The sequence below is a fragment of the Myotis nattereri genome (assembly GCF_964212035.1).
Source record: "Myotis nattereri genome assembly, chromosome: 8".
NCBI lineage: Eukaryota > Metazoa > Chordata > Mammalia > Chiroptera > Vespertilionidae > Myotis > Myotis nattereri.
In genome coordinates, this window is record NC_138083.1 from 72,455,584 (window position 1) to 72,475,916 (window position 20,333).

The following is a 20,333-nucleotide window of genomic DNA, read 5'->3' on the forward strand; positions in this document are numbered from 1 at the left end:
TTGTGGGGTTTTTGTTGAATCTGTGGAATATATCATTGGAAGTGGCCAGGATGCAGTTGGACCACTTGAAGGTCAGGAGGAGGGTCTGGATTTGGAAATGTGTAATGGTTATGGTGTAGAGAGAAGTTTGGAAATTGAGTAGAGAATTCAAGGGGCCCTTGTAGTTTTAAAGTGCAGAATCCAGGAAACACTGACATTTAAGGGTTAGGCTTTATATTAGGTAGAGCTTAGGGAGGAAGAGAACCTTTTGAAGCCTGTAAACAGGAAAATCAAGAGAGAATGGCCTCCAAGAAACCAGTAAGATGAGAACTTTAAGAGAAGGAAATGGTTCCTGGTTTAAAATGCAGCAAGGACATCAGAAGAAAGCCTAAAAATGTTCTTTGGATTTGACAGCTAGGGAGTCATTGCTAAGAGCAAACTTTAGCGAAGTAATATGGCAGGAAGTAAAAATTCAGGTGTGTGTGGGATTTGTTAGTAGAGTTACTATTTTAGGATAGAGTTGAACTTGTCTCTTTGTTGAAGAGAAAACTATGGAAAAAGAGGGGTTTAGTGATAACTTAGGGAGAGGAAATGGTTTCCCCATTCAACAAATGTTTATTGAGCACCTGTTATGAGGCCAGTGCTTTTCCAGACTCGGAGCATAGCAGAACAAAACAAAACTTACAATCATGTGTCTTACAGGTCATCCTATCTAGTAATAAACAAAGATTGAAATTAACAGTACCTCCGCTACCCTTCCCATTGGATAATCAGCAAGATATGCAAATTAACCGCCAACGAAGATGGCGGCCGGCAGCCACGCAGCTGAAGTGAGCAGGAGGCTTGCTTGCTCCAGTGATGGAGGAATCCAAGCTTCCTCCCTGCTGCGGCCGGGCTCTAAGCTCCACTCTAAGCAACAAAGTTGCAAAACCCCAGATACCTGCTTTCAGCAGGCCGTGGCCTCGGAGCTGGAGCAGCAACAAAGTTTCAATTATAGAAGGTAAATAAATCCCAGAATAAAAAAAAAGAAAAAGAAAAAAAAGAGACTGGGGGCTTCCGTCGCCGGGGGGGCTTGGCCAGCCTGAAAACGGCCCTCGGCCCCTCACCCAGACTGGCCAGGCACCCCAGTGGGGACTCCCCACCCTAAAGGGGGTGTGGCCAGCCTGAAAACAGCCATCAGCCCCTCACCCAGGCTGGCCAAACCTCCATGGGGTGAGAGTCCCCACTGGCGGGGGAGGGGCTTGACCAACCTGCAAACAGCCATCAACCCCACACCCAGGCTGGCCAGGCACCCCAGCAGGGACCCCCACCCTGAAGGGGGTGTGACAAGCCTGCAAACAGCCATCAGCCCCTCACCCAGGCTGGCCAGGCACCCCAGTGGGGACCCCCACCCTGATCCAGAACACCCTTCAGGGCAAACCAGCCGGCCCCCACCCATGCACCAGGCCTCTGTCCTATATAATAAAAGGGTAATATGCAAACTGACTCTAACAGCAGAAAGACTGGGAATGACTGGTCACTATGACACACACTGACCACCAGGAGGCAGACGCTCAATGCAGGAGCTGTCCCCTGGTGGTCAGTGCACTCCCACAGGGGGAGCTCTTCTCAGCCACAAGCCAGGCTGATGGCTGCCAGCACAGCGGTAGTGGCGGGAGCCTCTCCCGCCTCCTCAGCAGCGCTAAGGATGTCCGACTGCAGCTTAGGTCTGCTCCCTGCTGGTAAGTAGACATCCCCGAGGGCTGCTGGGCTGCCAGAAGGATGTCTGACTGCCAGCTTGGGCCCGATCCCCGAGGGAGTGGGCCTAAGCCAGCTGGTGGACATCGTCCAAGGGGTCCCAGACTGCAAGAGGGCATAGACCGGGCTGAGGGACCCCCCCCCACCCCCCGAGTGCACAAATTTTTGTGCACCGGCCTCTAGTAGATTATAAAAGTACATGTTCATTATGGAAAATTTGAGGTGTATCTGACTTTTACAGTAGTTTCCCACATACTCTTTGTCCCAAAGGGCCTGACAGAGTAGAGGGGATGGGGGCCTGTTAACAGCAAAAGTCCCCAGGATCTCCTTGCATATAAAGGACCATGGTAGCCATCTGCTGTGTGCGTGCACTTGTGTGTGTGTGCATCAACACACACTCTTGTAGTGAAATAGACCAGGGGAACTGAGAGGCATTATTAGGGTGGCAGAGTTCTCAAGGTATAGTAAATGTAAATCTCTGTGAATGAATGGTGGAAGCGTGTGTACCTGTTGTATTATTTTTAATTGTCCATAATGGCACCAAGGAACTTGAAATGGCACAAGCACTGTTGCAGAATTTTTGAAATGGAGAGAGAGAGACAGTAATAACAGTAACTTTCAAAATGTTTTATTTGAAACCTGGCACCCACCCATTTTTCTTAAGGGAAGCAACATTAGGTGGGTGAGAGTAAGAAGGAATGGGAATTTTTTATTGTTTTCTTTTTACATTATTAGCTTATCTTCTTGTGAAGGTAATTAAATGCTGTATTCATACATAAGCACTGAAACACAGTGAGGAAGAGAGCAGGAGTCCTACTAGTTTTCATATAATTCAGAAGTTATACACATTTCCCCCCCTGCTCACAAATTTCTTGGTTTGCCCATACAGTCTGTATTATGTTCTAATTAAGTTGTGGGATGCTGAAGTTACTGTTTAATTTGTTCTTTATTGAGCCAGAAAAATTTAACCACAACTTCTGAGGAATGGCAATGCAGCAACAGAGGCTGCAGTGCCATTTCCAGTGTTGTGCAGAAGTATGGGCTTTAGTGTGCATCTATTCATCCACTCCTGCAGCATAAAATTTCTCTTTTCAAAAAGATTATGTAGTTTTGTATTTTTTAAATGTGCACCATAAAAGAGGTAAAAAAAAAATAGAGGTAATTTAAGAGAGAGTGCTTTGTAAATCATTAGTTACTGTTTGTAGAAATAAAAGTCATTCAACACCTATTGATGTTGTTGATGACATCTGTTACGTTGTGGAGTGGCAGCATGCTGGTGTGTGACAGTCCATCCGGGTGCAATAAATGATTTCACAATAATAACATGAGGTTTGCCAAAGATTGTTTTCAATGAACTAGAGCAGTTATTATTATAGTAGCATCACTCCCACTCCCTCGGAATTCACACACACACACCTCAGAGTATGGGGTGGGGTTATCTGTGCAGCATGAAGATCCCTGAAGGTGCAGGTAGCAATATCTTACATGTGAACAAATTGGGGGGAGGGGAATATTTGGTTTCCTTGATCTCTTTTCCTCCAAGTCTTCTTTCTTTGCTGAGTAATCTAATTCAAGCCATACTTGAGTCAGTCCCACCTCTTTCCCAGTCATTCCAGCCTGTGTTCTCTGATCTTCTCTGGCCCTATGATAACACAGGCCCAAGGAGTGGTGGTCCTGTGTGATCTCTGCCTGTGTGATCTCCGTGGCTGTCTCCAGTGTCAGTATTATGTCACACTTCCACCTACCTCATCCCTGAGCTCCCGCTAAGGCCCGGGTTTATTTCCTCCTGACTTGTGGGATTGGCAGAGAAAAGGACTGCAGCAGTTTACATATCTCATGGCACATTGCCCGAGTGCTCTTCAGAAAGCTTGAAAGAATTAAAAGTGCCATTAGCAGTGATAAGTTGGACCTGGTTTCCTCACATTCCTGGCAATGTTGTGGCCCTACTTATTTGCATGCTAGTTTGTGGTACTTTATCAGAAATTGTTTTTTGTTTTATGTGTGTTTGTGTGTTTTTGCGGTGAAGGGAGCTTTATTCAGTGCAAAACAGCTCAATTGTGATACAGCATGGCTGTAGGACAGCTCTGCTCTGCTCCTCCATGCTCTGCTTTGCCCCGTGCTGGTCTGCTCTGGTCTGCTGTGGTCTGCTTCACTCTGCTCTGGCGACACATCTTCAGTGTTTCAGCTAAGTCTGGGAGACGCAGTCTTTATTGTTCGGTGGAAAGAAAGTGCGCTTGGAAATCCAGGCTGCAAGTTCGATCTCTGGGCTGGGTGCATACAGAGGCAGTGGATTGATGTTTTTCTCTTTCTCCCTCTCCCTGTCCTTCATATGCCGCCAACCCCCCCCCCCCCCACACACACACACACACACACACGCCCTCCCCGCATCCCTCTCTGTAAAAAATAAATTAAAAAAAATTTTTAAAGGAATTTTTATTAGCATTGGTGAAATTTTTCTTTATTTTTTAAATGGTTGATTTCATTTTGTTGGGCAGAATGTTGAGTACATATGTCCGATTATAATATATACCCCTTTTTATTAGCTGGATTCATTTCTCAAACTTTCTTCATTTCAGAATTTGTGACAGTTTGTTACTTGAGAATGGTTTTCTGGGGTTTGATAATTTAAAGTTGAGAAATAAAGGAGGTAAACTCGTACTAGCATAATTTACCTAGAACTCATTCCACTAGTGAAGATTGAGGGGTAAAATTCATTTAACTATTTTGATTCAGAGCACTTACCATTTCTCTGGTATTTATAGTTTTCTTGAGGTGAATAATTGTTCCATCAGTTGCTAATCCTCACTGTGATTCTTAGAAATATCCCTTACTAACTGACTTTCCTTTTCCAAATCCCTCTCTGCCCTCCTCCCTTTCCCCTTGGTCTACTCTAGGCTGACTACACCCACTTTGAAGCTTGTTATTACCTCCTTGTGAGTACCAATATCCTGGCAGCGTTTTAGGGTCCTTTTTATAGAAAATGCCTCTGACTCTTGGAGGAAAAAAACACACTAAATATACAAATATTAAACTGGTAAACTGTAATTGTGGCCCTAAGGATGCTTGGAATCACGAGTCCTTCATTTTTCATCAAACACACCATGAATGCAGAAAATGGGAACATCTCACTTTCAAGTTCTGCTTAATTGCCTACATGACACATTGATTTGGGTATGAGAAATAATCTTGAACATAAGGATAATTAGGTGCCTCTGATGGCTTCCTGAGGGTATGGTATTCTGTAGCTCTGTGGGATGTTTAGGAAATCGAAGTACATAATAAATATGAGGCAGTGTCTGTCTGGGCTAGAGTGGGCAGCTGAGACTCTATGACCTGTTTGTACACTGTTTGTATATGAGGAAGGTGAGTGCTTCAGACCCCAGGCAGTACAACTAAATTCCGGGTTTCCTAGACTAGGATTGTTCCTGTTCCCCCTGATGCGCAGTGCACCTCTGAGCCAATTGCTGGGCTCTTATTACTATGGTGCTCCACAGTCATTTATTTATTTATTTTTAATATATATTTTTATTGATTTCAGAGAAGAAGGGGGGGGGGAGAGAGAGAGAGAGAGAGAGAGAGAGAGAGAGAGAGAGAGAGAGAGGAGAAACATCAATGATGAGAATCATTGATTGGCTGCTTCCTGTACGCCTTCCAATAGGGATTGAGCCCACAACCTGGGCATGTGCCCTGACCAGGAATCGAACTGTGACCTCTTGGGTCAGGGGTTGACATTCAACCACTGAGCCACACCTGCCGGGTTCTAAAGTCATTTATGAGGAAAAGGTCAGTGTCATCCAAGGGCATTGTGGTTGAAAATGGGACTTAAGTCCTTGGTAGCATAAAACCAGTTGTTTAGAAAGTCATATGAGCCCAAGCTGGTTTTGCTCAGTGGATAGAGCATCGGCCTGCAGACTTAAGGGTCCCGGGTTCAATTCTGGTCAAGGACACATGCCTGCATTGCAGGCTTGATCCCCAGTGGGGGGCATGCAGGAGGCAGCTAATCAGTGACTCCCTCATTATTGATGTTTCTATCTCTCTCTCCCTCTCCCTTCCTCTCTGAAATCAATAAAATATATTTAAAAAAAATAAAAAGTCATATGAAATATTGGAATGGAATTAATTTTGTCAAGTAAAACCATATATGCACATGGTTTTAAACATCAAGTAATACAGGATAGCATATTATGAAGTGCAAGAGTGACCTTTCCTATCTCACACCAATTCCTCTCTCACTTTTTTTTTGGTTAATCCACATTTTTTTTCATTGATTTTTTTTTTTTTAAGAGTGAAAGGAGGGAGGGACGGAGGAGGAGGGGGGGGGAGGGGAGAGAGAGAGAGAGAGAGAGAGAGAGAGAGGGAGAGAGAGAGAAAGAAAGAGAGAGAGAGGCATCAGTGTGAGAGAGACACATCAATTGGTTGCCTCCTGCACATGCCACAACCAGGGTCAGGGTTGAACCTGCAACCCAGGTATGTCCCTTGACTGGGAATTGAACTCTTGACCCTTTGGTGTGCCAGCCGAAGCTCTAACCAGTTAGAAACACTGGCCAGAGCTCACTTTTTCAAAAGAAATAATTTGAACTCTTTTACCTCTCATTTTTATTGTGTATATTTGTATTTCGTGATTTATCAATTACTGATATTATTTATTGATTTTCTTTCCAAGGAAATAAGAGCTTAGCTTATTTCTATCCCCTCTCCTCCAGTTCTCTCAACATAGTCATGCAATTTTTTTTTGTTCCTCTTCTGACTTCCTTTGTAATTTAATATGCCAGCATCTTTTATAACTTATATACAAAGACAGTGTCTTTTTTACTTGACCCTATCTGGAGAAATAAATTAGGGTTTGGGATAGAATTGGGTAGCACCAGGGCTTATACTAAGGGCTCTGGGGGTTGTTGGACTAGAAGACTACTGATTACAAATGTTCTGAAGAAGTATTCTTTTCTTTGTTCTATGTATTCCTCATGTGTCACAGTTAATCCTGAGATAATCTAAAATATTTTATGTTGGATTTTATCAGAATCTTTGCCTTTTTTTATATTTTACAGAAATAAATATCTTCCTTCAATAGATGATAATGAAAATACAGAAGAAAGAGAAGCAGGTAGGTGATGTCACTTATCTTTTTTATTTTTTTAATTAACCCTCATCTGAGAATATTTTTCCCATTGATTTTTAGAGAGAGTGGAAGAGGGTTGGGGGGAGGGAAGAAACCCATGTGAGAGAGACACATTGATAGGTTGCCTCCCACATGCACCCCAACCTGCAATGGGGATTGAACCTGTAACCCAGGTATGTGCCCTTGACTGGGAATTGAACACGAGGCCCTTTGGTGCACGGACCGACACTCTAACCACTGCGCAGCCTGATTTCACATATCTTTTAAGTGAATGCATCCAGCATACACTTGTGCTTTTTTAACAAAAAGAGACCCGGCAGTTTTGGCTCCTATCTTAGTCTCTGGTAGTTACCCTGTTGCCTCTGTTTCCCATTCTCCATGTGGTAACTGAGAGCTCTGTTCTGAATGAGTTAATATATGGATTTCTAAGTTTTTATAAAGAGCAATGTGATCAATTATTTATATGTTTGACACTTTTGATGTTTGGCTAAAATAAAAGGATTCTCATTTATAAATTCTGTGGACGTTTCCTTCTAGAGAAAACATTAACTATTTGGTATTTGGTTTCTGCAAGAGAGGGGAGTTGATAAAAAAAAAAAATTGGCCTCTGTGACCGATCCTGCCAGGGTCTTTTTCCTTAGTTGGTACTTCTATGCTCCAGGTGGTTACATATTTAAAGGAACCCAGGGACCTCAACCAGTGAGGCTCAGGGAGGTGAGATGGGGGGGCCTGCTTCTGTCTCTTGGAAACAGGCTATCTCTCATGGGCTGGTTTTCCTTTTATAGAATCAAATGACCACCTGGTAACTGGGGAGTTCTGAATTCCTGCCCTTCACTGGCCCCCTGTGCAAATATGTTGCATGGGATCAGCCAACTTTCCTCTCCACTCTGCTCCTAAGCAGCAGTGACCAGTTAGATAAAGGGCAACTTAGGGATTTGGTTATAAGGACTGCCTTCTGGTCTGTCCTCAGTGGATAGGTCCTTGTGAAACCAAAACAAATGACCTGTTTTGGGAAATTAATTGACTCATCTGCTGCCAATTCTTAACAGGAAGAGCAGTGATTTCTTCCTGTTCTGGCCCTATGGGGTAGACAAAAGTGCAGTTACGTCTGTCAGGCATTTATCCTATGGATATACTTAGACAGGTATGCAAACCTGTATTTACAGGGCTTTCATTGCTGCTTTGTTTAGAAAAGCAAAACTGGAAAGACTTACATGTCCCTCAAAAAGGGGACTATTTAATCATAGCATGTCCACCTAGTGCAGCGGTTCTCAACCTGTGGGTCGCGACCCCTTTGGCGGTCGAACGACCCTTTCACAGGGGTCGCCTAGGACCATCCTGCATATCAGATATTTACATTACGATTCATAACAGTAGCAACATTACAGTTATGAAGTAGCAATGAAAATAATTTTATGGTTGGGTCACAACATGAGGAACTGTATTTAAAGGGCCAGAAGGTTGAGAACCACTGACCTAGTGGAATATTATACTATTGTTAAAAAGAACTTGTTATGGAAGAGAGCCCCCAAACCCTCAAAACAATTGGCATATTTAATTTTTAAGACATTCTTTAAGGCAGTGGTTGCCAACCTTTTGGACCTCACGGACCACTGGTGGTCCGTGGACCATTGGGTAATCTTTTATTTCAATAAAAACATTCTTTACCAGAATTACCTCTAAATGAATTAGAATTTCTTTCTTCTGTGGTTTTACTTGTTCATATTAAGACCTTTGGTATGTCAGCCAGCTATTGAGTAGCCTCAGAGGGGTTTTCATTTTAGGCTTCACAGTAATGTTGATAAACAGGGCATTATTTAAAAGTTAATATTAGCTGTGGTAGAGGAGCAAGTTAATTAAGTGAAGACATTTTCAGGAGGAATTGATTCTACTCCTCCTAGAGCACTGGTGATAGGCCATACTGATGACTGAACCACAAGAAGTTTCAGAGCGTGAAAACAGAAAATTATGATTATGCTAAAGCAATCCTCAGACTTCAGGACCGAGCAAAAGTGTAGAGAGTTCATTGCCTGACAAAGAGGCACATAACTTTGGTTGCAGGCTCCCAGCCCTGATCAGGGGCATGTGGGAGGCAACCAATCGATGTGTCTCTCTCACATCGGTGTTTCTTTCTGTCTCTCCCTCTCCCTTCAACTCTCTAAAAATCAATGGAAAAAATATCTACGGGTGAGGATAAAAAAACCTATACCGTTCCCCGACTGGCATGGCTCAGTGGTTAAGCATCGACCTATGAACCAGGAGGCTACAGTTTGATTCCCTGTCGAGGCACACACCTGGGTTGTGGACTATAACCCCGGAGGCTGGGCATGAGGAGGCAGCCGATCAATGATTCTCTGTCATCATTGATGTTTCCCTCTTCCTCTCCCTTCCTCTTTGAAATCAATAAAAATATTAAAAAAACAAAAATCCCACACCACTTCTGGTGGGTTATTGATAGATAATAAGTTTATAATTTTTATTACTAATATCTGCCTTTTGGGGAAAATCCCCCTTTTCATCATTGACTAATTGTGCTGCATTTTGTGGGTTTCCCTTCTCCCTCTACAGTGGTCGGCAAACTCATTAGTCATCAGAGCCAAATATCAACAGTACAACGATTGACATTTCTTTTGAGAGCCAAATTTTTTAAACTTAAACTATATAGGTAGGTACATTGTTCTTAACTTAATTAAGGTACTCCTAAGGCTTAGGAAGAGCCACACTCAAGGGGCCAAAGAGCCACGTGTGGCTCATGAGCCGCAGTTTGCCAACCATGGCTTGAGTATGTTCCAGCCCTGCCATTGCCTAGGAATGTACCATGACAAATTTCTTCATCTCTTTGAACTAATGGTCTTTTTTTTTTTTTAAATAAAGCTTTATTGTTGAAAGTATTACACATGTTTTTCACTTTGTGTAAAGTAGTGAGTCCCGCCAGAATGACCAGTTTCCTCTGGATTTAGGCTTATTTATAAGGCTGGCTTTAGTTATGATAAAGATCCTCCCCCCCCCCCCACCCCCATCCCCCCAAAAATCCTTTCTTTCATCTTTTTTCTCCTGTGATTCTGAGTGTTATGCTTAGGAATATCAGATGAGGGGAGGGAACTGGAAACAACAGAAGGGGAATCATGCAGCTGAATTTTGTACTCTCCATCACTCTCAGGGTGGGCCAGGAAGTCTGAGCACAGATTGGGTAACCAGACAGACCTCACCACCTGGCAAGTGTCTGTGCCCTTTCGCATCAGCCAGGCCTCTTGTTAGGAGAGCAGGCTACTCACATGGTGCTGTTCCTGAGCCATCAAAGATCATTATAACCATCTTCCTGGAAAGCCTGCTTGTCCCTCCCAGGTTCTCCTTAAGTTAGTTTTTTTGTTCCTGACCCAAAATAAGGGAGTTATTTTGGTTATTACAGGAGAGTGTGTTGCTCTGTGAATCTAGCTTCCATGTTTTTACCAGATTACTGCCAACCTTAGCTTAGTTATGAAATGACAAATGCACTTTGCCACACCAGACCTGAAAGTATGAGCTGTAACTTGTTTCCAAGGAGATGTTTCTTTAAAAGTGGTAACTTTAGAAGACTGTACCTTTATTTGATGGTGCTCAAAAACAGCTTTGGAACTTCCTTTTTAGGGTTGCCTTTAGCCTCTGTGACACATTCTAATGGCATCCATTACAAGAAAGCTTTCTCCTATATGGTAGTTGTTTTTTTCATGTGGCCAAAGGTTATTTGGTGCGAATCTGGTGAATAAGTTAGGCTATCATACAGTAGAACACCATTTTTACTTACAAATAAAAGGCATAATTTTGAATGATGCAAATTTTCTTATTGAAAATCAAACCAGCTGAATTTTGATGCTGCTTAATGATATGTGAGAGCAAAGATTTGGGGGATATAAAGCAACATACTGAGTTTGACGCTGCATCCTTATCACCCCATTTAATATTACCTTTATTCATGAACACATTTGAACAGAATTTTTGTGTATGAGCATGATAAGTGCAACTCTAGGTGAGAACGGTGTGCCTTGGGTTTGTTTCTGCTAGTGCCATCTAAAGGTATTTTGTGGGAAACTGTTGTTGTTACCTGTTTAACAATATGGAGCTTAAAAAATGTTTCAGAATTTTGCATATAACGTGGAAAATCCTTGAGGTTTTTACATATGAATTTCTCACATAATTTCTTTTTTTTTTTTAAAATATATTTTATTGATTTTTTACAGAGAGGAAGGGAGAGAGATAGAGAGTCAGAAACATCGATGAGAGAGAAACATCGATCAGCTGCCTCCTGCACATCTCCCACTGGGGATGTGCCCGCAACCCAGGCACATGCCCTTGACCGGAATCGAACCTGGGACCTTTCAGTCTGCAGGCCGACGCTCTATCCACTGAGCCAAACCAGTTCCGGCCATAATTTCTTATTAACAATGACTTGGTATAGCTCCACCAGAGGAAAGGCAAATAATGTGTGTCCTGTTCGCCACCATATCCCCAAGGCCTAACCCAGGACAAACTGACACATAGTAGGAACTTAGTAAATGTTGAACAAATACATGCCTTCAAACTTAATAATGTTCCTTGCATGAAGCATGCAAAAGAAGAGTAATACTCTTGTTTCTCTCTTTTTATAGTTGTCACATTTAAAAGTTCTGAATCACTCCCCAATGTCTGATGCCTCCGTCACTTTTGACTACAAATCCCCCTCCCCGTTTGACCACAGCACTGATCAGGAAGAAAAAATTGAAGATGTTGCCAGTCACTGTCTGCCCCAGAAGGACCTGTACACTGCTGAAGAGGAAGCCGAGACCCTTTTTCCTAGGAAAATGACATCTCATAATGGGATGGAGGACAGTGGAGGAGGGGGCACTGGAGTGAAGAAGAAACGGAAGAAAAAGGATCCAGTAGAGCAAGAGGGGGCAGCAAAGGGAAGAAAGGACAGGGAGCCCAAGCCAAAGAGGAAGCGAGAACCTAGAGAGCCAAAGGAACCCAGGAAGGCCAAGGAGCCCAGGAGGGCCAAGGAGCCCAAGGATCCTAAGCAGAAGGATGGAGCAAAGAAAGCACGGAAGCCCCGGGAGGCCTCGGGCACCAAAGAGGCCAAAGAGAAGAGGAGCGGTGCTGACTCTACAGCCAGGACGAAGTCCAGGAAGGCCAGGTGCGTCCCTTTCACCCCATTCCGAGCTCTTGGCTCTGTCTCTGCCTTTGGGCTTACTCCAGCCCCTGCACACAACTTTACTATGTTCTGCCAAAATGAACTATTTTCTCATCTCGTGATGAGAGCAAGATAACCTAGTACTGGCCCTACAATTTCTTGCCATTCCGTTTGAATTAAAAATTAGAGTATGTTAGCATGCACAGCATGGAAGGGAAGGGACGTCACAAGTGTGATTCAGGGAGGGCAGCGGGTTTTAGAACAGCAGCAGTGTACAGCGGCAAAGAAGGGGTACAGTCCTGGGAATCAGTGGTGTAGGTGACCTGCGAAAGCCATGGGTGTGCACAGAAGAAAAGGATGCCAAACTTCCCTAGGCTGTGAGCTCTTGAGTGCAGGACCATTCATTTGTAGCCTTTATTTGCATTCAGTAATTAACACCGCACCTGACATGTCCGTAGGTGCTCAAGAAATGGTGAGTAAATGAGACCAGAGGAGACCACATGTAGAGGGAGATCAGAGGACATGGACCAAGTACGGAGTTGGGTGATAACTGAGGGCCCTGGCTGCAGATTCTATCAGGATCCAAATGCACTCAGGGAATTCAACATTTGTCATCTGTGTACAAATGTCATATTTTATGTTTGGTTTATGTCTCAGTTCTTTGTGCCGAACATATTTTGAGGACATACAAAACAACAAATATATAACTTTTTATATATATTTAAGAGGAATTTAAGTTTCTAAAATCTGAGTGCAGAGGTAGAATATAGACCAGGGGCACCCATAAAAACACAAAGATGCAAATGCTAACAGAACATAAAGTAGTGAGTCCATCCTGTTTGAAGTGAGGCATGGAAGAAGTAACTTGAAGAGAGAAAGCATTGTAGGTTGTCTGCTGCGACTCTGAATTTACTATATGGTTCAGTTCATTTTCAGAAGGACAGTTGGTTGAGACCAGATGGATGATTTTGTAATCCAAGTTAAGACTGTCTTATCAAGTTCATTTCCTTCTGTCTGGCGGGAGATTTCATCTTTTGTCTATTGTAGAGGCTTGGGTGGGATCCTAGGAATGTCTGCCTGCCCCAGAAGGTCAAGACAGATAGGTAAAATCAAGATTCTGGCTAATGAGAAACTTGTGGGCTCTGTTTCTCAATGAACCTGGTGTGTATACTCTGATCTCTGATGTGTGTAGGGGGTGGCAGAGTGAGTTTCTGTCTTCTGCCAATAACTTTCCTCTTCATATTTCTTTGGGAAGCTGAAGTGATTCTCAGGTAATAGCATGTGTGAAGAGGGAGAGTCAGATGTGAGCTAGTGGAGTGACTTATTTTGGTTACTATAGAAAACAGAGAGAATCCTGAGGATAATGTGTTAGAATCAGGGTAATTGGAGGAGAGCTTCACAGCTCTAATAAGGGGCTTGGTTTGTATGTAAGGCAGTAGAAAGCCGGAAAGCCATAGGTGTCTGAACTCACTTTAGCCACTGGTGCTTACAATTTTCTTCCCTTTCTAAAAGGAATTCACATTTACTTTGGATAAAATGTGAAACAAGGTGATGAATACAGACATTGTTGGAAAGTCCATTTTGGGGCAAATGTATGTGTAGAAGATATTGAAGGAACCTGATTTTGATCTGATTGGTCTGTATATAATATGAGTTGGACAAGTGTTTGGTAGTGCTTTCAAGGGCTGCTAACTTAGAAAACAGAATCTCTTGAGGTTTAGAAATTCTGAAGATATCCTTTGGGAGGATGCTGATGTATAGATAGGGCTAGTTATTCCTTTATAAATGTGGGCAAGTTCCATGAAGCTTTCTCTCTCTCGATTTTGGGACTATGTAAGAGTGACTTGTAACATAATAGAATTTTTCTGTGTAGCCCATTGGGGTTCTGGATGGCAAGCCTTTCACTTCTTGTCCTTTATATATTTACTAGGGGCCCGGTGCATGAAATTCGTGCACTGGGTGTGTGTGTGTAGGGGGGGGGGAGTGTCCCTCAGCCCAGCCTGCCCCCTCTCACATACTGGGAGCCCTCAGGCGTTGACCCCCATCACCCTCCGATCGCCTGATCGGCCCCTTGCCCAGGCCTGACGCCTCCGCCAGAGGTGTCAGGCTTGGACAGGGGACCCCCATCTCCCCCCGATCACTGGCTCTGGCCCCCGCCCAGGCCTGAGGCCTCTGGCCCAGGAATCATGCCTGGGCAGGGGACTCCCATCTCCCTCTGATCGCTTGCTCCAACCCCCGCCCAAGCCTGACGCCTCTGACCCAGGCTTCAGGCCTGGGCAAGGGGACCATCATATCCCCCCAATCCCCGGCTCCGCCCCCCACCCAGGCCTGATGCCTCAGCCAGAGGAGTTGACCCTCATCACCCTCCGATCACCAGTCACCGGATCGGCCCCTTGACCAGGCCTGAGGCCTCCGGCAGAGGTGTCAGGCCTGGGCAGGGGACCCCCAGCTCCCCGCGGTTGCAGGCTCCGCCCCTGCCCAGGCCTAACGCTTCTGGCCTAGGCGTCCGGCCCAGGCAGCGGGGACCTGCAGTGGCAGCGGGGGGTGCCGCGATCGTGGGCTTCGCTTTAGGCCCAGGCAAGGGACCCCTAGCTCCCAGGACTGCCAGCTTCGACCGTGCCCAGCTCCCATCGCTGGCTCCACCCCTACTTCCTGCTATCACTGGCCAGGGCGGCAAAGGCGCCTGATTCTCTGATCATGGCTGGGGGACAGGGCAAAGGCGGCCCCAGGGCCGCCTTTGCCCTGCCCCCCAGCTCTTAGCTCCCCCCTGGGTTTCAGATCACTGTCAGTGGCAGGGGGCTTCTTCCTGCTTTCCCTTTTGCCTCCCTGCATTGTGCCTATATATGCAAATTAGCCGCCATCTTGTTGGCAGTTAACTGCCAATCTTAGTTGACAGTTAACTGCCAATCTTAGTTGGCAGTTAATTTGCATATAGCCCTGAGTAGCCAATGAAAAGGGTATCGCCGTACGCCAATTACCATTTTTCTCTTTTATTAGTGTAGATAAAATTGGTTTTGTTCCTTTAATTAATGACTCTACTGGTCAGCAAAAGCAATTTTAGTTATGACAGGGTGATTAATTGGTAAAAAATATATGTTGGTAATTAAGTCTCAGGTTTTTTTTTAGCTCTTTGATTTATCATCTTGCAGATTGGCTCAAGTGCATGTCTTGATGTAAGCAGTTATTGATTAGCCCCCAGATAATACTTGATGGTTAGAAATGGTTCACTGAATGCTTGGATTATTGCAGTTGCTCCAGAAGTGATTTAGGGGCTTCCAGTCTTTTCCTCCTTCAGTCCATCTTGCTAGCTGCCACCTGGCTAATCTTTCTGAAGCACTGCTGTTTTCTTATTTATGTTTATAATTGGTGGTATAAATCAAACCCCCTCTTCCCCTCTCTTCCTTCACACCAGCTGAGAAATAGTCAACAGAGATGGAGATGCACTTATCAGCTTTATTACTGATAAACTGGATTGACAAATTTCCATTGGCTTGTTGCCAGAACCAGGCTTCTTGTAAGTTACTCGCTCCGTTGAGTTTATCCACCAGAACTGCAGGCTTGTCCCTGAGCAGAAAGGGCGCTGGGCTACACGTGCTCCATTCCTTTTCCGAGTCTCACTAGTCTGGTAGGTCCCCAGTCAGAGAAGTGAGAAGAGTTTGAAGAAAGGCTGAAAATGTGTTTTCAATATTGTTCCCTCCTTGGTAGTAAAACATGATTTCCTCATGAAAACCCTGGGACAGGGAAATGGGATTTTCTCTAACATTTTATACCTGCTTAGAAACTTCTGATTGTTTCTGCTGCCTCCAGGACAAAATCCAGACTCCTTTTTCTGTTATATAAATCCTTTGGGGTCTGACCTCTCCCTGCCTTCCTGCCTCTGACAACAGACCTTGCCAGGTTGAACTCACTACCCCTTAAATGTACTTGACTCATTTCTCCTTCAGATTGCTCTTGCTCTTTGTCCCAACATTATGCCCTTTGTCCTCCCAGTGTTCCATGTCCTCTCCATTCTTCAGTTCTCAGTGCAAGTCCCAGTTCCTCCACAGAGCTTCCCCAAACCAGTGTGCTCACCCATCCCATCTCAATTTCCATGGCATTTGAAACCTTACTTTGCATTGTCGGTCAGAGATGTTTACACCCGGGAAGACTAAAAGAGACCTAGTCCAGCCCTGTTACTGCAGCCAGGGAAATGGAGACCCAAAGAGCAGTAACTTGTAAACAAGACGTCCTGATCGCCAGTTTTGTACACTTCCCTCTGCAATAGGCTACCTCTCCATCATACACTGTTGTTTTTTTGTTAATCCTCATCAAAGGATATTTTTCTGTTGACTTTTAGGGAGAGTGGAAGAGAGAGGGAAAGAGAGAAATATCGATGTGAGAGAAACACATTGATTAGTTGCCCCCTGCACACGCCTGACCAGGGCTCGGGCTTGGGAGGAGCCTGCAAACAAGGTATGTGCCCTTGACCAGGATTGAACCCAGGACCCCTTTGGTCCACAGGCCGGCACTCTATCTACTGAGCCAAACCGGCTAGGGCCGTGGTTGGCAAATCGAGGCTCGTGAGCCACATGCGGCTCTTTGGCCCCTTGACTGTGACTCTTCCACAAAATACCACGTGCAGGCATGCATGTACAGTGCAGTTGAAACTCCGTGGCCCATGCGCAGAAGTCAGTATTTTATGGAAGAGCCGGTATTTTGTGGAAGAGCCACACTCAAGGGGCCAAAGAGCCACATGTGGCTCGCGAGCGACGGTTTGCCGAGCTGCAGTTTGCCGACCACTGGGCTAGGGCATACATACACTTTTGTTTTCATGTATGCGTGACTTGTCTCCTCAACAAAAGTTAAGTGCCTGAGATCAGGACTACCATGCTTTTTGTTTTTTTATGGTTCTGGGAGTCCATCACCAGAGAGGTTTGTCAGGTTATTGACTACATAGGAGGCATAAAATTTATTTTATATAAATATATTTAATTTATATATAATGTAAATTTAATTTGTGTATGAAATATGTATTTATATAATACTAGAGGCCTGGTACATGAAATGCATGCACAGGTAGGATCCCTAGGCCTGGCCGGCGATCAGGGCCAATCAGAGCCGGGGCCTTCCTTTTGGCTGCTGGCCGGGGCCTCCCTTCCCCCACTGCCAGCTGCCCGATGTTGGCCGGGGCCTCCCTCTGTTTCATGCTGACCACCATAGCGAGTGATAGAACTCCCGGTCGAACTCTCATAGGGACACTTTGCATATTAGCCTTTTATATATATAGATATGATTTTATATATTATTAACATACATTTTATACACACACACACACACTAGAGGCCTGGGGCATAAATTCGTGCATGGGTGGGGTCCCTCGGCCTGGCCGGCAATCGGGACCAATCAGGGTGTCTTGCCCAGACCCCTGCGGGAGGTTGGCCGGGCCGGGGAGTGGAGGGGCTGTGGGAGGTTGGCCAGCCAGTGGTGGGGCGGAGGGACTGTGGGAGGTTGGCCGGCCGCAGGAGGTTGGCTGGCCATGGGAGGTTGTCTGTGGGAGTGCACTGACCACCAGAGGGCAGCTCCTGCATTGAGCGTCTGCCCCCTGGTGGTCAGTGTGTATAATAGCACCTGGTCCACTGGTTGTTCTAGTCATTCAGTAGAATGTATATATCTATATATATCTATATATATAAAATTTGATTGTTTTCTTGGAACCAATGAATAGAGCTCTTCTCCCTGAAAATAAGATTCATATAACATAGCATATAATAACTTCCATTGTTCAATAACAGTAAGTGGTGTTTTCATTTTATAATTAAAGAAGTGAAATGTTCTTATGAGGCAACTCTGGGTGGGTTCCTGAGTGGCTACTGGGGGGCTGGTCACTAAAGACCAACCCATGATTAGAAGCTTGGAATTTTCAGCCATACCCCTTTATCCTTCGGAGAGGGGAGAAGGGCTAGAAATAGTTAAAATTGATCATGCCTCATGCCTCATGCCTATGTGAGGAAGTCTCCATAAAATGTCAAGTGTAGTGGATTTGGAGAGCTTCCAGGTTGGTGAACACATTCATGTGCTGGGAGAGTGATGCACGCCAGCTCCACAAGGAAGAAGCTCATGTGCTCAGGACCCTCTCAGAGCTTCTCCAATGTATCTCTCCCTCTGACTGTACATCTTTGTCCTTCATCATATCGTTTATCAAACTGATAAACGTGCTTCCCTGGGTTCTGTGAGCTGCTCTTGCAAATTAATTGAACCCAGGGAGTGGGTCATTGGAACCTCTAATTTATAGCTGGTTGGTTAGAATCATGGGTGACAATCTGGGATGGTGACTGGCGTTGAAAGTGGGGGGGGAGGGGGGGCAGCCTGTCTTGTGGCACTGATCCCTTACCCTGTGGAATCTGCTGCTATCTCTGCGTAGATGGTGTCAGAATTGAGTTAAATGCTGGTGTCCGAGAATTGTTTTTGTAGGAGGAGAAATGCTTGGTGACCAGAAGTGTCAGAAGTGAAGTGTTTTGTGTGAGTAGTAAAGGGACTCACAGGAGAGGAACATTGTAAGAACTGGGTTTTCTCTGCACAGGAAGGTGGAAAACGGAGTTTTTTCCAACACAAGCACCAGTTTCTGTGCCTCAGCTTTTTACCCTCTTTGTTGTTGTTTTGTCAACTCAGAGCAGATTTTTCTCCCATCCAATAAGTTTAGTAACATCTTGGAAGTAAGGTTTTACCTTTTCTGATTTCCTTCTTTGATGGTTGCTTCTAGAAAGTTAAGCCCCAGAGTTTCTGATCATATAACCATTTGAGCTGTGAGTCAGCTGATAACTGTGGTTCAGGATGAGTAAAATTCAGTCAGCTCAGCTCTGCCTCCCTGTTTGAAGGTCATCTCCTTTGTAGAGTGCATATCTTTATTGAGGAACTAGAGGCCTGGTGCACGGGTTGGGTCTAGCCAGGGGAAGGGGCAGCCCCCGATCGGGGTGGGGGGGTGATCAAGGGTGGGGCTGGTGTGTGTGGGGGGGGCTATGGGCAGCCCCACCCCCTGGTGGAACTCCTGGTTGGACTCCTGGTCGAGGGGACTATTTGCATATTAGCCTCTTATAATATAGGATTCTTGGGCTCCAGAGCAGTCAGTTGACCAGATTCTTTCTGTTTTTACATTCTAATAATTTATTAGAAGAAAGAAGACAATGAATAGATACCTTGTGCTTTAAACCCACTGGGCTTTATGTTAAGTAGGGGAAGAATATAAATGATAAGGGCAGAGACCATCTCTGACGCTTTGGACTAAGTCTCCATTCCTAGTTTTCTAAGAATACCTGGAGTGCTTCCCCTGTAATCCCAGAGCTTTCTAAATTACGGTCTCATGTATGGTGGACTTTGACCTGATCGATAAGGAAGCAGTTACTAAAATACTAATGCTTGATTTATTTTTCTGGTATATATTTAGTGTGTCCTGTGTGCCTTGCTTTGTTTATAAGTTCTTTTGTTGGGAATGGGATAGTTGAGGAAGGAAAGTGTCATAGAAGTATCACCTACAGGCCCTATCTTTGAGGAGCTTTCAGGAGTTAGAGAAACAGCCTTGCAAGCATTCAAATAAAATAAAAAAATACAAGCAAACAAAAGAACCTATTATAACTGTGTATAGGATAGCTGAAAGAATTTAGAAGATTAGGAGTATTTCATTTCTGTTCCAGGGAGTCCCTTGGAAGAGGTGAATATTGAGCCAGGTATTAAAGGAATTAGTACATGAGAAAAAATGAAGCAAAAGACCAGAATGCATTTAAATAAATGTTCTTTGGGGGGTATTTTCTATTTTATGATGGTAGACTGAGCATACTTTTATTTTCCATTCATTAAATCTTAATGAAATGACTGGAAGAACAGAGGGAATACATTCTTCAAAGATGAGCAATGTTAGGAATTTCTGGATGAGGAAGGCCAGTGGTATCTTACTGATGGATAAATGCTGCGGAGGGAGTCCCAGCTCAGAGCACGTGCAGGAGCTATGCTTGTGGCAGAGGTACAAGTGCTTCCTCCTCATAGTAGACCTGCAGGGACTATCTGCAGAGTGGCAGTGTGGTTTGTCAGCTCTAGGCTGAAGTCAGGCAATTGCTCTAGAGCCGTGGTTCCCAATGTGGGGCACACACCCTACAGGGGGACAATTCGAGAATGAGATATTAACAGTGAATTTTTTTAACAATTTCTTAGTGTATTTCTTCCTTAGTACTTCAACTGTCCTTACGTTCTTTTATTTTTCTCTTTCATGGATGCCATGTTCTTTGGAAGCTTGTTTAAAGCAAGTTAATGGCCTTTTAGGCTTACTCCACTGCCTAGGAGTTCACTTTTTGAATAATAAGAATCATATGTCACGGGGAGAGGGGC

At 44.5% G+C, this 20,333-nt stretch overlaps 1 protein-coding gene across 1 annotated transcript in view; it reads left to right on the top strand.

Moving 5' to 3' along the window:
- Positions 1-681: 681 nt before the first annotated feature.
- CHD6 (chromodomain helicase DNA binding protein 6) overlaps positions 682-20,333 on the top strand; it is a 132,304-nt gene continuing 112,652 nt past the window's right edge. Inside the window, exons 1-3 of the mRNA XM_081096942.1 lie at positions 682-979; positions 6,765-6,820; positions 11,461-11,981. Coding sequence (XP_080953068.1) covers positions 6,788-6,820; positions 11,461-11,981 — 554 coding nt within the window. The 5' untranslated portion in view covers positions 682-979; positions 6,765-6,787. The remainder of the gene's footprint in view (positions 980-6,764; positions 6,821-11,460; positions 11,982-20,333) is intronic.